The 12,360-nt window shown below is 40.7% G+C and overlaps 1 protein-coding gene across 1 annotated transcript; it reads left to right on the forward strand.

The window, feature by feature from the left end:
• Positions 1–1,278: 1,278 nt before the first annotated feature.
• LOC141317306 (contactin-associated protein-like 5) lies at positions 1,279–12,221 on the forward strand (the record flags this gene model as incomplete). The annotated part of the gene is made up of 3 exons (XM_073833050.1): positions 1,279–2,329; positions 11,747–11,853; positions 12,102–12,221. Coding segments are annotated over exons 1-3 (337 nt in total), but the record flags the coding sequence as incomplete, so codon positions are not given.
• Positions 12,222–12,360: the final 139 nt, after the last annotated feature.

Consider the following 12,360-nt stretch of genomic DNA (forward strand, 5'->3'; position numbering starts at 1 on the left):
ATTTATTTACTTACTTATTGTTATTATATATATATTGTGGCGGGAGGGACGAACGACAGACACAGTGGGTGTGGCGTCAGGCCTCAGAGAGGCTTTTATTAAACAGAAAATGAAAGAAAAGTGTCCAAAGGGGGAATAAAGTGTCCAAATAAAAAGGGGATCTGGTGTCCTCGTGTGTAGGGGTTCCGTGAAGGACAGGTAGTGTTCAGTAGGGAAGGGTCCAGGAAAGGGGCGGAAGGGGCGGCGGCATCTCCTGCGGCTTCGTCCTCCTGCACCTCCGCGGCGCTTCCTGCGGGGAATCTACGGTCCAGCATCCTGGCCCGTCGGCCGTCGCGGGTCCGGTCCTTGGCCGGACCGCGGGTCCGGCAGCTCGTCACCTGGCAGCGCTGGTTCCCTCTTCACCCCTTCCTGGACCCGCGAGGACACCAGCGTCCAGGTTTTCACGAACTTTTGCGAGTGAGAGGGGATGACGTCATCGGGTGTTGCCCACTGCGCTGTCTAAGCCCCGCCTTGCCCGCATTCTACACCACTGTGGCGGGAGGGACGAACGACAGACACAGTGGGTGTGGTGTCAGGGGATCTGGTGTCCTCGTGTGTAGGGGTTCCGTGAAGGATAGGTAGTGTTCAGTAGGGAAGGGTCCAGGAAAGGGGCGGAGTCCGGTGGCCGCACTCGCTCCCCGCTTGGGACCGGGGCGCTAGGGCGGCGGCATCTCCTGCGGCTTCGTCCTCATGTGCCTCCGCGGCGCTCCCTGCGGGGAATCTACGGCCCGGCATCCTGGCCCGTCGGCCGTCGCGGGTGCGGTCCTCGGCCGGACCGCGGGTCCGGCAGCTCGTCACCTGGCGGCGCTGGTTCCCTCTTCACCTCCTGGACCCGCGAGGACACCAGCGTGCATGCACGAGGGAGAGACCGGTCTCCTGAGGAGAGGCGCGCTCGGCATTTAAACAGCGGCAGTGATGAGGCTTCATTCCATTCAGGTGCTCCTCATCACACACCGCCAGCCCGGGATGTTTATGCGCCCCTCCTCTCCCATACACACCCACTCCCGTCGGGAGCCTGGAGAAGGAGCTAATAAGCTAATATTTCTAAACAACTGTTAAAAACTTTTACTGATTGTGACTGATATCAGGCGTATTATGACTGAAAGCACTTCTAGTCAAAACAGGAGATAAATAAACCAAATATATTGACAAAATATAATCAGTGAAAAGATAACACTTTACTTTTAGTTTTAACATTATTGCTTTTAACAACAAAAGAGTAGTTTTTAATTTGTATAAAACTCTTTACGATTCTTACAAACTGTTATTTTAGTCAGTGAAATACTTGAATAGTGTTTTGTTATGTCTATATAGATTTTCATATTTTTATTTGAGTTTTAGCTTCTTATTTCTACTATCAAGTTTAATTAAATGTTAAATGCAGCCTTGACAAGTACCTGAAATATGTTTTTTATATTTTATTACAGTTACAGCACTTTCACGTGTAATTTCACAAGTCATGAAAATTGTGTTTTTATGGTTTAATTTCAATTAAATGTATAGTTTACCCAAAAATTAAAATTACCTCATGATTTACGCACGCTCAAGCCATCCTAGGTGTATATGACTTGCTTCTTTCAGATAAATACAATCTGAGTCATATTAATAAATATACTGGCTCTTCCAAACTTTATACTGACAGGGAATGTGGTTTAAACAGTGGTTTAAAACAAAAACACCATTCAAAACAAAACACCATTCATGAATTAGAAGTACAAAACGAGGATTTGTAAAGAAAAAGGATGGAGGATTTCAATATAAGCCAAGAAGAGACTGGTTTTCCTTTGCTGTAAACAAAACTTTGTTCTCATGAAACATTCTCATCGGAGCTTACGTTACGTATACCAGTTAGCGGAAACGAGAGATTATGGTTTATAAAGTTTTAAATATGGATATTTTTCCAACAAAAACACATCGATTCACTTCAGAAGGCCTTTATTAACCCCCTGGAGGACTTTTTATGATGGATAGATGCACTTTATTGTACTTAAATCTCAACACCCATTCACTGCCATTATAAAGCTTGGAAGAGCCAGGACAAAAAGTCATATGCACCTAGGATGGCTTGAGGGTGAGTAAATCATGGGTAATCTATTATTTCTGTTGTATTTTTAACAGGTTGCCCATCAGTGTTAACCAATCAGGGTTGTCGGAATCCGACACTGGCCTATCAAGGCTGTATGCGCTCTGTTATCATTAACAACCAGCCAATCAACTTCTACATGGTGCAGCAAGGCCTGCTGGGAAACTACAGCAAGCTCCAGTTTGACATCTGTGGCATTCGTGACAGGTATGTCTATTAGTCATTCTGTTTGAAATGCTAATGACGAATGGCTTTTTAAATAAATTATTGCGATTCACTCATTATGAGATAATGAGTGACACAAACAAGCGCAGTTTCAAAACAACGTAGCGTAGTTGTAAGATCCATGCCAGTGATTTGCAAGCTAATTGGGATTCACCTTTTTCTGCCTGAAACTTCAAATGTGCGAAAACGTTTCGCACCTCGCCCAGAAGGATTGATGGTTAATGTGATGTTTATGTGAATAAAAATCTACCCTCGTACAGTTTGTGTAACACTAGTGTATTCTGCGTGAGTGCAAAAGCCGTGGGCAAAGTTTAAAGCTGCAGAATCAGACAAGGACACAACCTTTGTAACACGTTTGTTCGGTGTTTAACAGAGTGAAATAAATTAGAAGTAATTAGCAAGCTGGGACAACGGAGATCAGAGTTTAAAAGGAAAACGGCTTTAAAAAGTACTATTTGAAGATATTTTTGTGCTGTTCTGCATGTGTGTGTGCTTATTGTGCAAATGACACCAAGGTACTCTACTGTTGCTTGCGCAGTGAGCGATATATTGACAGATTTAAATGAATAGAGGGAATGAGCAGATGAGACAGTTCCTCCATTATCCTCCATCCCTTAGCATCCTGGCCTGTTTTCCATGGTCTACTTTATGGCACACACACAAGCGGGAGATAAACAGGGAGGAATAAAAATGAGGCAGAACGACAGAGAAAGAGAGAGAATGCTAGGCAGGTGAGGATAAGAGCGTTTGGATGGCGGTGGGGGAGCCATTTAGGTTAGGGTAAGAGCATTAGACAAAAAGAGAGAAAGACTGAAAGAAAGGCTAATGTACTGAGGGACAGAGGGATTAAACAAGTAAGGAAGAAAGAAGGAAGGAAATAGCACTGAGTACACTGAAGAAGGAAGGATGAAATGATGGAAGAAAGAAAAAGAATGGATAGATAAATTAATAAAATGGAAAGAGAGAAAAGAAAAGGAAATAAAGAGTACTGTACTGAAGGGTGAGAGAATAAAAGGAAAGGATGGATAGATAAATGGATGGATAATGAGGGGGTTAAAAGGGGATATAATAAAAAGAAAGACAATCAAGCAAGCAAGAAAGAAAGATGAAGGATGGATGATGAAGGGGTTGAAAGAAAGAAAGAAAGAAAGAAAGAAAGAAAGAAAGAAAGAAAGAAAGAAAGAAAGAAAGAAAGAAAGGATACATGAATGAAGGATGGATGATGAAGGGGTAAGAAAAAAGAATGAACGAAAGAACGAATGAAAGCAAGAAAAAGGATACATGAATAAAGTATGGATGGATGATGAAGGGGTTAAAAGAGAGGATGAGACAAAAGAAAGAATAAATGAACAAGAAAGAAAGAAAGAGAGAGAAAGAGAGAAAGAAAGAAAAAGATTAATATACTGAAGGATGGGATGTCAGAAAGAAAAGGATGATTGAAGAAAGAGAGACTAATGTACTGAATGATGGAGGGATAAAAAAGAAAAGGATGATGAAGGGGTTAAAAGAGGATGAACGAAAAAAGAAAGACTGTACAAAAGAAAGCAAGCAAGCAAGAAAGTACAAACGAAAGAACAAAAGCAAGAAAAGATACATGAATGAAGGATGGATTATGAAGGGGTTAAAAGAAAGAAAGAAATAACGAAAGAATGAACAAATGAGAGAAAGAAAAAGTTAATGAAAGAATGAATGAAAGCAAGAAAAAGAAAAATACATGAATAAAGGATGAATGGATGATGAAGGGGTTAAAAGAGAGGATGAGAACAGAAAGAAAGAAAGAACGAAAGAAAGAAAGAAAGAAAGAAAGAAAGAAAGAAAGAAAGAAAGAAAGAAAGAAAGAAAGAAAGAAAAATGAAACAAGAAAGAAAGAATGAACAAATGAGAAAAAATGAAATGAATGAATGAATGAATGAACAAAAGAAAAAAACAAGGATGATGATGATGAACATACATGAAGGATGGATGATGAATGGATTGAAAGAAAGAAAGAAAGAAAGAAAGAAAGAAAGAAAGAAAGAAAGAAAGAAAGAAAGAAATGGATGGATGGTTGGATGGATGGATGATGAAGGGGTTAAAAGAGGATGAGAACAAAAGAAAGAAAGAAAGAAAGAAAGAAAGAAAGAAAGAAAGAAAGAAAGAAAGAAAGAAAGAAAGAAAGAAAGAAAGAAAGAAAGAAAGAAAAAGAAAGAAAAATGAAACGAAAGAAATAATGAAAAAGAAAGAAAGAATGGACAAATGAGAAAAAAATGAATGAATGAATGACCAAGTTAATGAACAAAAGAAAAAAAGCAAGAATGAAGGATAATGAAGGATGAACATGAATGAAGGATGGATGATGAATTGATTGAAAGAATGAAAGAAAGAAAGAAAGAAAGAAAGAAAGAAAGAAAGAAAGAAAGAAAGAAAGAAAGAAAGAAAGAAAGAAAGAAAGAGAAAGAAAGAAAGAAAGATAAATGATAAAGGAGTTAAAAAGGATGGAAGGTAGGATGAACAAAAGTGGGAATGGAAGTATGCAAGAAAGACTAATGGATGGAAGAAAGAAGAAAAGGGTAAAAAAAATGAGCTACAGTAGTTAAATCAGGATAAGAGCATTAGACAAAGTGAAAGTCAAAGAAAGGAAGCCATCTAACTAGTCAGGTTAGGTTCGAGCATCAGACAAAGAGAAAGATAGTTAGGGGACAAAAGAGAGATAGCCGGGTTTAGAAAAGAGCATTACTGAAAGGGAATGCCAGCCAAGGAAAAGGAGAGGGGGTGAGATTGTAAATTCTCTGCTGTCAATCTTGTCTCTGCAGGTCTTTCTGGCAATGTGCGCCACATTCTTCACCGAGCAAATGCTCAGACCTGGCACCTGGGCAAATGACTGTTGGCAGGGCCGGCGTGGGGATGAATTGTGATTTTAGCTCTGCCAACATGCTGTGAATGTTACAGGGGGAAAAAGGCAGTTCCAGGCGTGCATCCATGACCCACTCAGTCTGATGTGCCCTTGTCAAACAAAATTTGAAATGCTCTTTTGACCAACCATCACCTCAGAACTAAAACAGGCCAAAATTGTGTTGTGACAAGTTTAATTGTTCACAAGGAAACCAACTTGGCTTTCATGGTAGCAGCTGTTGAATTATAGCATATGTTGTGGAACATTTATATTTAAGGTTTCATCCCTTTGGCTTAATTTTGTTAAGCAGTTGTACTCAATCTTAGCTACTTTGGGACCTCAGTTTAAAACCAAATTCTGACCTTTTAGATTGTTGATAGTACTACTGTAACCTAGACCAGGGATGCCCAAACTTGTTCCTGGAGATCTACCTACCTACAGACTTTAGTTCCAACACTGCTCCAACACAGCTGTCTGTAATTAGCAAGTGCTACATAAGAGATTAATTAGCTGGTTCAGGTGTGTTTGATCAGGGTTGGAGCTGAACTTTGTAGGATGGTAGATCTCCAGGAACAGGGTTGGGGACCCCTGACCTAGAGTAGCTAATCCTAGTTGACCTATATACTGACAACATTTAGACCCTTAAGAGTGCAATACTCAATTCTGATGGATTGTTGAGAAACACCCAGAGTAGGAGCACTACAGAGTTATGGTTAATTCTGATTGGTTGATGACCAGGATCCGAAGTAGGGGTGTGTCAGAAAAAGGGTTAGTTCTGATGGGTTGGTGAGTGACGTCCAGACTGATTGCATGATAGATCATTTGTAATTGGTTCATCAGCAGGCATCCAAAGTAGGGATGTCCGATTATTAAAAAGTTCTGATGAGTTGGTAAGTGGCAACCAAAGTAGGGGGGGGGGGGGGGGTCAAAATTAAATTAAGTTCTGATTGGTTGGTGAGCAGCATCCAGAGATAAGGGGTTCATCTTAGTGATGGTTACTTCTAAAGAGTTGCTGAAGATCCATGGTAAATGTCAGGGTGGTAGTTAAAGGAGAGGTTCACTTCCGGAACAAAAATTGTACAGATAATTTACTCATCCCCTTGTCATCCACATTGTTCATATCTTCCTTTTTTCAGTCATGAAGAAATTATGTTTTTTGAGGAAAACATTTCAGGATTTCTCTCCATATAGTGGACTTCTATGGTGTCCCCGAGTTTGAACTTCCAGTTTAAATGCAGCTTCGAAGGGCTCTGAATGATCCTAGCCGAGGAAGAAGGGTCTTATCTAGTAAAACGATTGACAATTTATTTACTTTTAACCTCAAATGCTTGTCTCGTCTAGCTCTGCGCCAACTCTGTGTTTTCTGGTTCATGACAGTTAGACTAGGTCGAACTCCGATCTCATTTTCTCCTCCAACATCAAAATCGTCCTACATCGCTGCAGAAGTACCGACCCAGTGTTTCAAATGTGAATGTGCAAAGAAGATCAAGCGCCTTTTACAAAAAAGGTAAAAGAGCAATGTAGGGCGATTTTGAAGTTGGAGAAAAAAATGAGATGGGAGTTTTTTTGAAAATAACCGATCGTTTCACTAGATAAGACCTGAGCTGGGATCATTTAGAGCCATCTGAAACTGCATTTAAACTGAATTTTGGAAGTTCAAATTCAGGGGCAACATAGAAGTTCACTATATGGAGAGAAATCATAAAATGTTTTCCTCAAAAAACATAATTTCTTGACGACTGAAGAAAGAAAGACATGAACATCTTGGATGACAATCAGTAAATTTTTGTTCTCGGAGTGAATTTCTCTTTTATTTCTGATGGGTAGGTAAGAAGCATCCAGAATAGGTGCATGTCATAGTTCTTGTCATTTCTGATCTCTCAATAAACAGAATCAAGAGTTGGGGCATATCACCAGAGTCCTTCCCGCAGGGGAAGTCTTGAAGGTTAGCTTAAAATGGTGTAGGATCCTGACAGCCAGACAATAGGTAGTTCTGACTGAATGGAATTCATTGGAGGAGTTGCCTCAGTACGCAGAATGAACTGCATTAGACAATTCTGAAAGGTAGGTGAGCAGAATCCAGAGTGGTTATTTCTAAACTGTTGGAGAGCGTCCAGGGTAAGGGCATGTGAGGGTGGTAGTTAATTCTGATGGTTGGGTGAGCAGCATCCAGAATAGGTGCATATTGTAGTGATGGTGATTTCCGATCGGTCAATCAACAGCATCCAAAGTAAGGGCACATCGCCCAAGCTTTTCCCGTAGGGGAAGCTTTCAAGGTTAACTCAAAAAAGTGTAACAGGGGCGTAATCTCGACAGGCAGACAGGGTAGTTCAGTTTGAATGAAAGTCATTGGAGAAGATGCCTCAATACGCTGAACTGCTTCAGTGTTGAAACAGCTCATCACTTTGTAAATTGACTGCCTTGACAGCGTCTTCAACACATTTGCTCTGACATACTCATTTTGGTAAAAGTTATATTTAGGACTTGCTACGGAAAATGAGCTGTTCTGTAAGAGAAGTCAAGGGAATATTGCGACAAGTAGGATACTTGTCAAATCCCACTTTTTTTCTACAATCTCCACAAATGCTGGCGGACTGTCGTCATATTAGCAAATTTTGCCTAAATTTAGCATGCAAAAAAATTTTCATTGACTGACGTGATGTGTGGCCAAGTATAGTGTCGCATACTCGAAACATGAAATGGGCAGCCATTTTTGCTGCGGAGCCAAGGGAGCAGTTTGGGGTTAGTGCTTTGCTCAAGGGTCTTACCTCAGTAGTGATATTGAAGGTGGAAGAGAGCACTGTACTTTCACCCCTTACCTACAATTCCTGCCAGTACTGAGACTCAAACCCACAACCTTTGGGTTACAATTCTGACTCTCTAATCATTAGGCCACAAAGGCCCCCAAATTTGTGTTCCCTGACCGTGAATTGAACCGCCAAATCCTAACCACTACACCACCAGAGAGTGCAGCATTGTATAAAGCACAGCTCACAAAGATGTTTTAAACCAAGTAGCTTGGCCATCACATGCCCGACTTAAACATGAGAAAATGTGGGGAAATTTTTTGAAGAAAATTCCTGATTCTTATTGATTGATACACTTTTTCCAATGATGTAGGTTGTCATCATCTCTTATGTCGTAGTGATGGATGTTGCTAATTCCTAATGGTTAGACCCAAAGTATTATTGTAATAAAATTTTGTATTCCCTGACCAGGAATCAATCCTGGGCCACGGCGGTGAGAGCACCGGATCCTAACCACCTAATCATTGGGGAGTGTAGCATTGTATAAAGCACAGCTCACAAAAAAGTCAGTTTTTAAAACCAAGTAGCTTTATCACATGACTAACCTAAACATGAGGAAATGTGGGAAAAAGTTTCATCCTCACAGAGAATTCTTGATTGTGAGGAATTCTGTTGAAATGACTATTTCTCCCACAAAAATATGTTGAACAATGTAAAATATGACCACCCCCTAAAACTGTCATCATGTCCGCAAGTTTTCTGCATTATTGATTGTCACACTTTTTCCAATGATACAGTATAGGTTGTCATCTCCTCTTATGTCCAAGTGATCCAAAGTATTATTATCTTTAAAAAAATGTTATCACCTGACTGGCAATCGAACCCGGGCCGCAGCAATGAGAGCGCCAAATCCTAACCATTAAACCATTAGGGAGTATAGCAATATGTAAAGCACAGCTCACAAAGAAGTCAGTTTCAAACCAAGTAGCTTTCTGTCAGTCATCACATGACCGACATAAACATGAGGAAATATAGGGAAATGTTTCGTCCTCACATGCAATTCCTGATTGTGTGGATTTCTATTGAAATGACTGGATCTGACCACCCCCTAAAACTGACGTCATGTGCGCAAGTTTTCCCGCATGGACTCTTATTGATTGTTACTCTTTTTCCAATGATATAGGTTGCCATCTCCTTTCACGTCGTAGTGATGGATGTTGCTAGTATTGTTGTCATAGTTTGGTTAATTTTGATTGGTTGGTATACAGCACCCAGAGTAGGGGCACGTCATCTTGCAACGATCCTGAACGCTGTTGACTTATGACGGTCTAGCCAAGCCAAGGACAAAAACATAAAGAATCATTTGAGGGACAAATGAGCCTTCGAGATGCAACATCATTAAGAGCCACATGAAGCTTGTTGAGTACCAAGGCTGTAGAAGATGTGCCTCTTTTCGCTTCAGTAAAGCCTATCAGCCAGAGTAAATGAAGATAAGCGAGGCCAGTTGTTGGTTTTGGCTGTCCTCTAGAATAAGTTAGAAAGTCTCGGAAAGGTATTCTCCTCTCTGATGGCCTTTGATCACCATCCTAAATCATTTGTGTAGACCTGGACTAGCATGCTTCAGACACTTTCTCCCTGTCTCTAGGTATATTCCTCTCTCGCTTTATATCTAGCCATCTCCTGTTTTTTCCACCATTTTCGTTGTCTCTTTATCACCCTGTCTAACCTATGGCCAGCCCCGAAGTCCCTGTCCTCGCCAGCTGACTGCAGTTTGATACGTCAAGACAGATCAATAGAGACTTGGACAGCGGCCAAGGGGACTAAGACACATCAGCTCCTGCCAACAACCCCCTCCCATTGTCCTGAATAGCGCCTGTGGGGAGGAACTGGTTTGTGGAGGAATATATGTAGCTATCCTTAGTTATCGTGAGGTGCGATGCTACCCACTTTGCCCTGCTCCTCATGAGATGCATAGCAGAAAAGAGAGTGATGGTAATCTTTAATCACACTTGCTCTGGCTGAATGATGATTCGCACCACAGCACTTTAGATAACCTTCAGTTACCATCCGTGGCCTCTTAGATTTTTCTCCTTTTAACCTTTCTGTGTCAATCAGTTTTTTCCCCAAAAGATTGGCCTTCATACTCTTGTGCTTAACCTTGCAGAAAAGACACAATTAAGATGTATTCAAACGCATTTCAGGGTCTAACAGTCAGGTTTCATCCTGCATTGTTCGTCGGGTTGTGCTGAGATCAGCCAGCACCGGTGTAGATTGACCTCTGTTGAGTTTTAGAGACGTCCGCAATCTTGCAGCCAGTGCGGCGAGACGGTTGTTATTCCTGTCCTCCCTTCCCTCATCACACTTATTGGGCACGATTCATTGATTTATTTAAAAATGATTTAATGTCTGTCGCTCTAAAACATTGTGTTTCAGGGATGACATTGTTTTGGGCTACCATTGTAAGTAATACAGCATTTCTAAAATCGGAAAGTTCTAAAAGTTTAACGTTAATAGGGTTACTTCAATTATGAGTTGAAAATTAAGTGTTGGGATAATACGTCAAGACGTTCTCAAGGGTTACTTACAAGGTCCACCACCCAAACTGCTGAAAGATACATTTTAATATAAAAAATACCAACATATTTTGGGGATCAACTTCACTCTGGTTTCATCCTCCACTGTTCATCCATTAGTGCTGAGATCAGCTCACGCTGGTTTAGAATCGACCTCTGCTGAGTTTCAGACACGGCCGCTATCTTGCGGCCTATGAGGCGAGACGGTTGTCATCTCCTGCCTTCCCTCATCACATGCTACATGGATATGAGTTATTTCTGCCACAATGGAGTCTGACAGCTGTGTTTTCCTCGTCTTCTCATTACCCTGGTCTTTTGTTCCCTCTCTCTACTCTAAATTAATCAAAGTAGCAATCAAGCATCGTAAGATTCTTTAAAGTTCTTTTTTCCGCACCTCTGCAGGTATTAATATTTTGTACAGCATTTGATTAGTGGATTCAATTATTCAATTTTCTTCTAGTGGCAGAAACTGTTACAACATTAACACCTTTTAGATTCAACGGTCTTTGTTTCACTGACAAAGACGCACTTTAGAAGAGATCGTAATTTTAGAGCTTAATACATACCCAGATGGTTTTGTTGAATTATATTTTAACAAAGGAGTCGTGTTATAGTTTTAATTAGCTATTCTCTTTCGGAATACAATTTCTTTCTGAAATTATTTGTTTGTCATTTAGGTGATTTTTATGAACAATGCTTTATATGGATATTGATGATTGAAGGATCAAACAGTAGATTCCCTTCATCTCATATACAATTAAAACCAGGATGTCGCATGTACGTTAAGAACTTGTTGCTCATTTCAGGAGTCGCTAATAGTTGACTTATTACTTGTACTCATTTGGCGCGGCCCAGCAGAGACAGCAAGAGAAAGTTTGTGTCTTGGCTTCGGATTTAACTTCATCACATTCACAATCTTTCATCACTTGTCCACCGTCCTCATCCTTGAGTGCACGTTCAGTCTGTCGCAAAATTGATGCCTCCATTGTGAGCTTTCAGCCTTGCTCATCTATTTCCTAATAGTCACTTGTGGTTATTGATTGATGCCACGTCCTCAAATCCCTCAGAGCACTAAATGCATTACCATTGGCATTGTAGCGTATGTTGCAGTGCATCATTTGTGTGATTTGTGTAATTCCATAACATATTTTCCACCCTGCTGTAAGTACCGTCAAAGTTTGATTATCAAATTTTATGTTTCCTGCAGATGTCTTCCTAACTACTGCGAACATGATGGGGAATGTTCTCAGTCCTGGAACACGTTCTTCTGTGACTGCTCGGGAACTGGATACACGGGAGCCACCTGTCATAACTGTGAGTTGACAAAAGCAACAAACAAAATCTGCTACAAACTCTCTCAACTCTCAGGTTTTGGCATTGATGAAAAAGCAGTTGAAACACTTTATTTATATTTTCAGCTCTTCTGAAGTTAGTAATACTGTTTAAAAAATGGAAAGCAACCAAACGTGTTCTCAACAATGGTAAATAAACAGTTTTCCTTCTTTGATGATGTTCAATATGAACTGATTTGAGGTTTTTGTTGCTGTTTTTTTCCTGGTCAGCCATCTTTGAACCCTCCTGCGAGGCCCACCGGCTCACAGGAAGTGCCTCAGGCTTTTTCTCAATCGATCCTGATGGAAGCGGACCGCTCAAATCCACCGTTGTCTACTGCAACATAACTGGTGAGACCTCTGTGGGATAAAAAAACATGAGCGTTAACATAAATACTGCAAGTGTGGTACAAAAATAGAGATGCATACATACTGTACATGCAGGGTTTTTGTGTTAAGAAAACATTCACCTTTCAGTGAATGCAGTTTC

This window comes from Garra rufa, unplaced genomic scaffold (genome assembly GCF_049309525.1).
Source record: "Garra rufa unplaced genomic scaffold, GarRuf1.0 hap1_unplaced_685, whole genome shotgun sequence".
In the NCBI taxonomy this organism is placed as follows: Eukaryota; Metazoa; Chordata; class Actinopteri; order Cypriniformes; family Cyprinidae; genus Garra; species Garra rufa.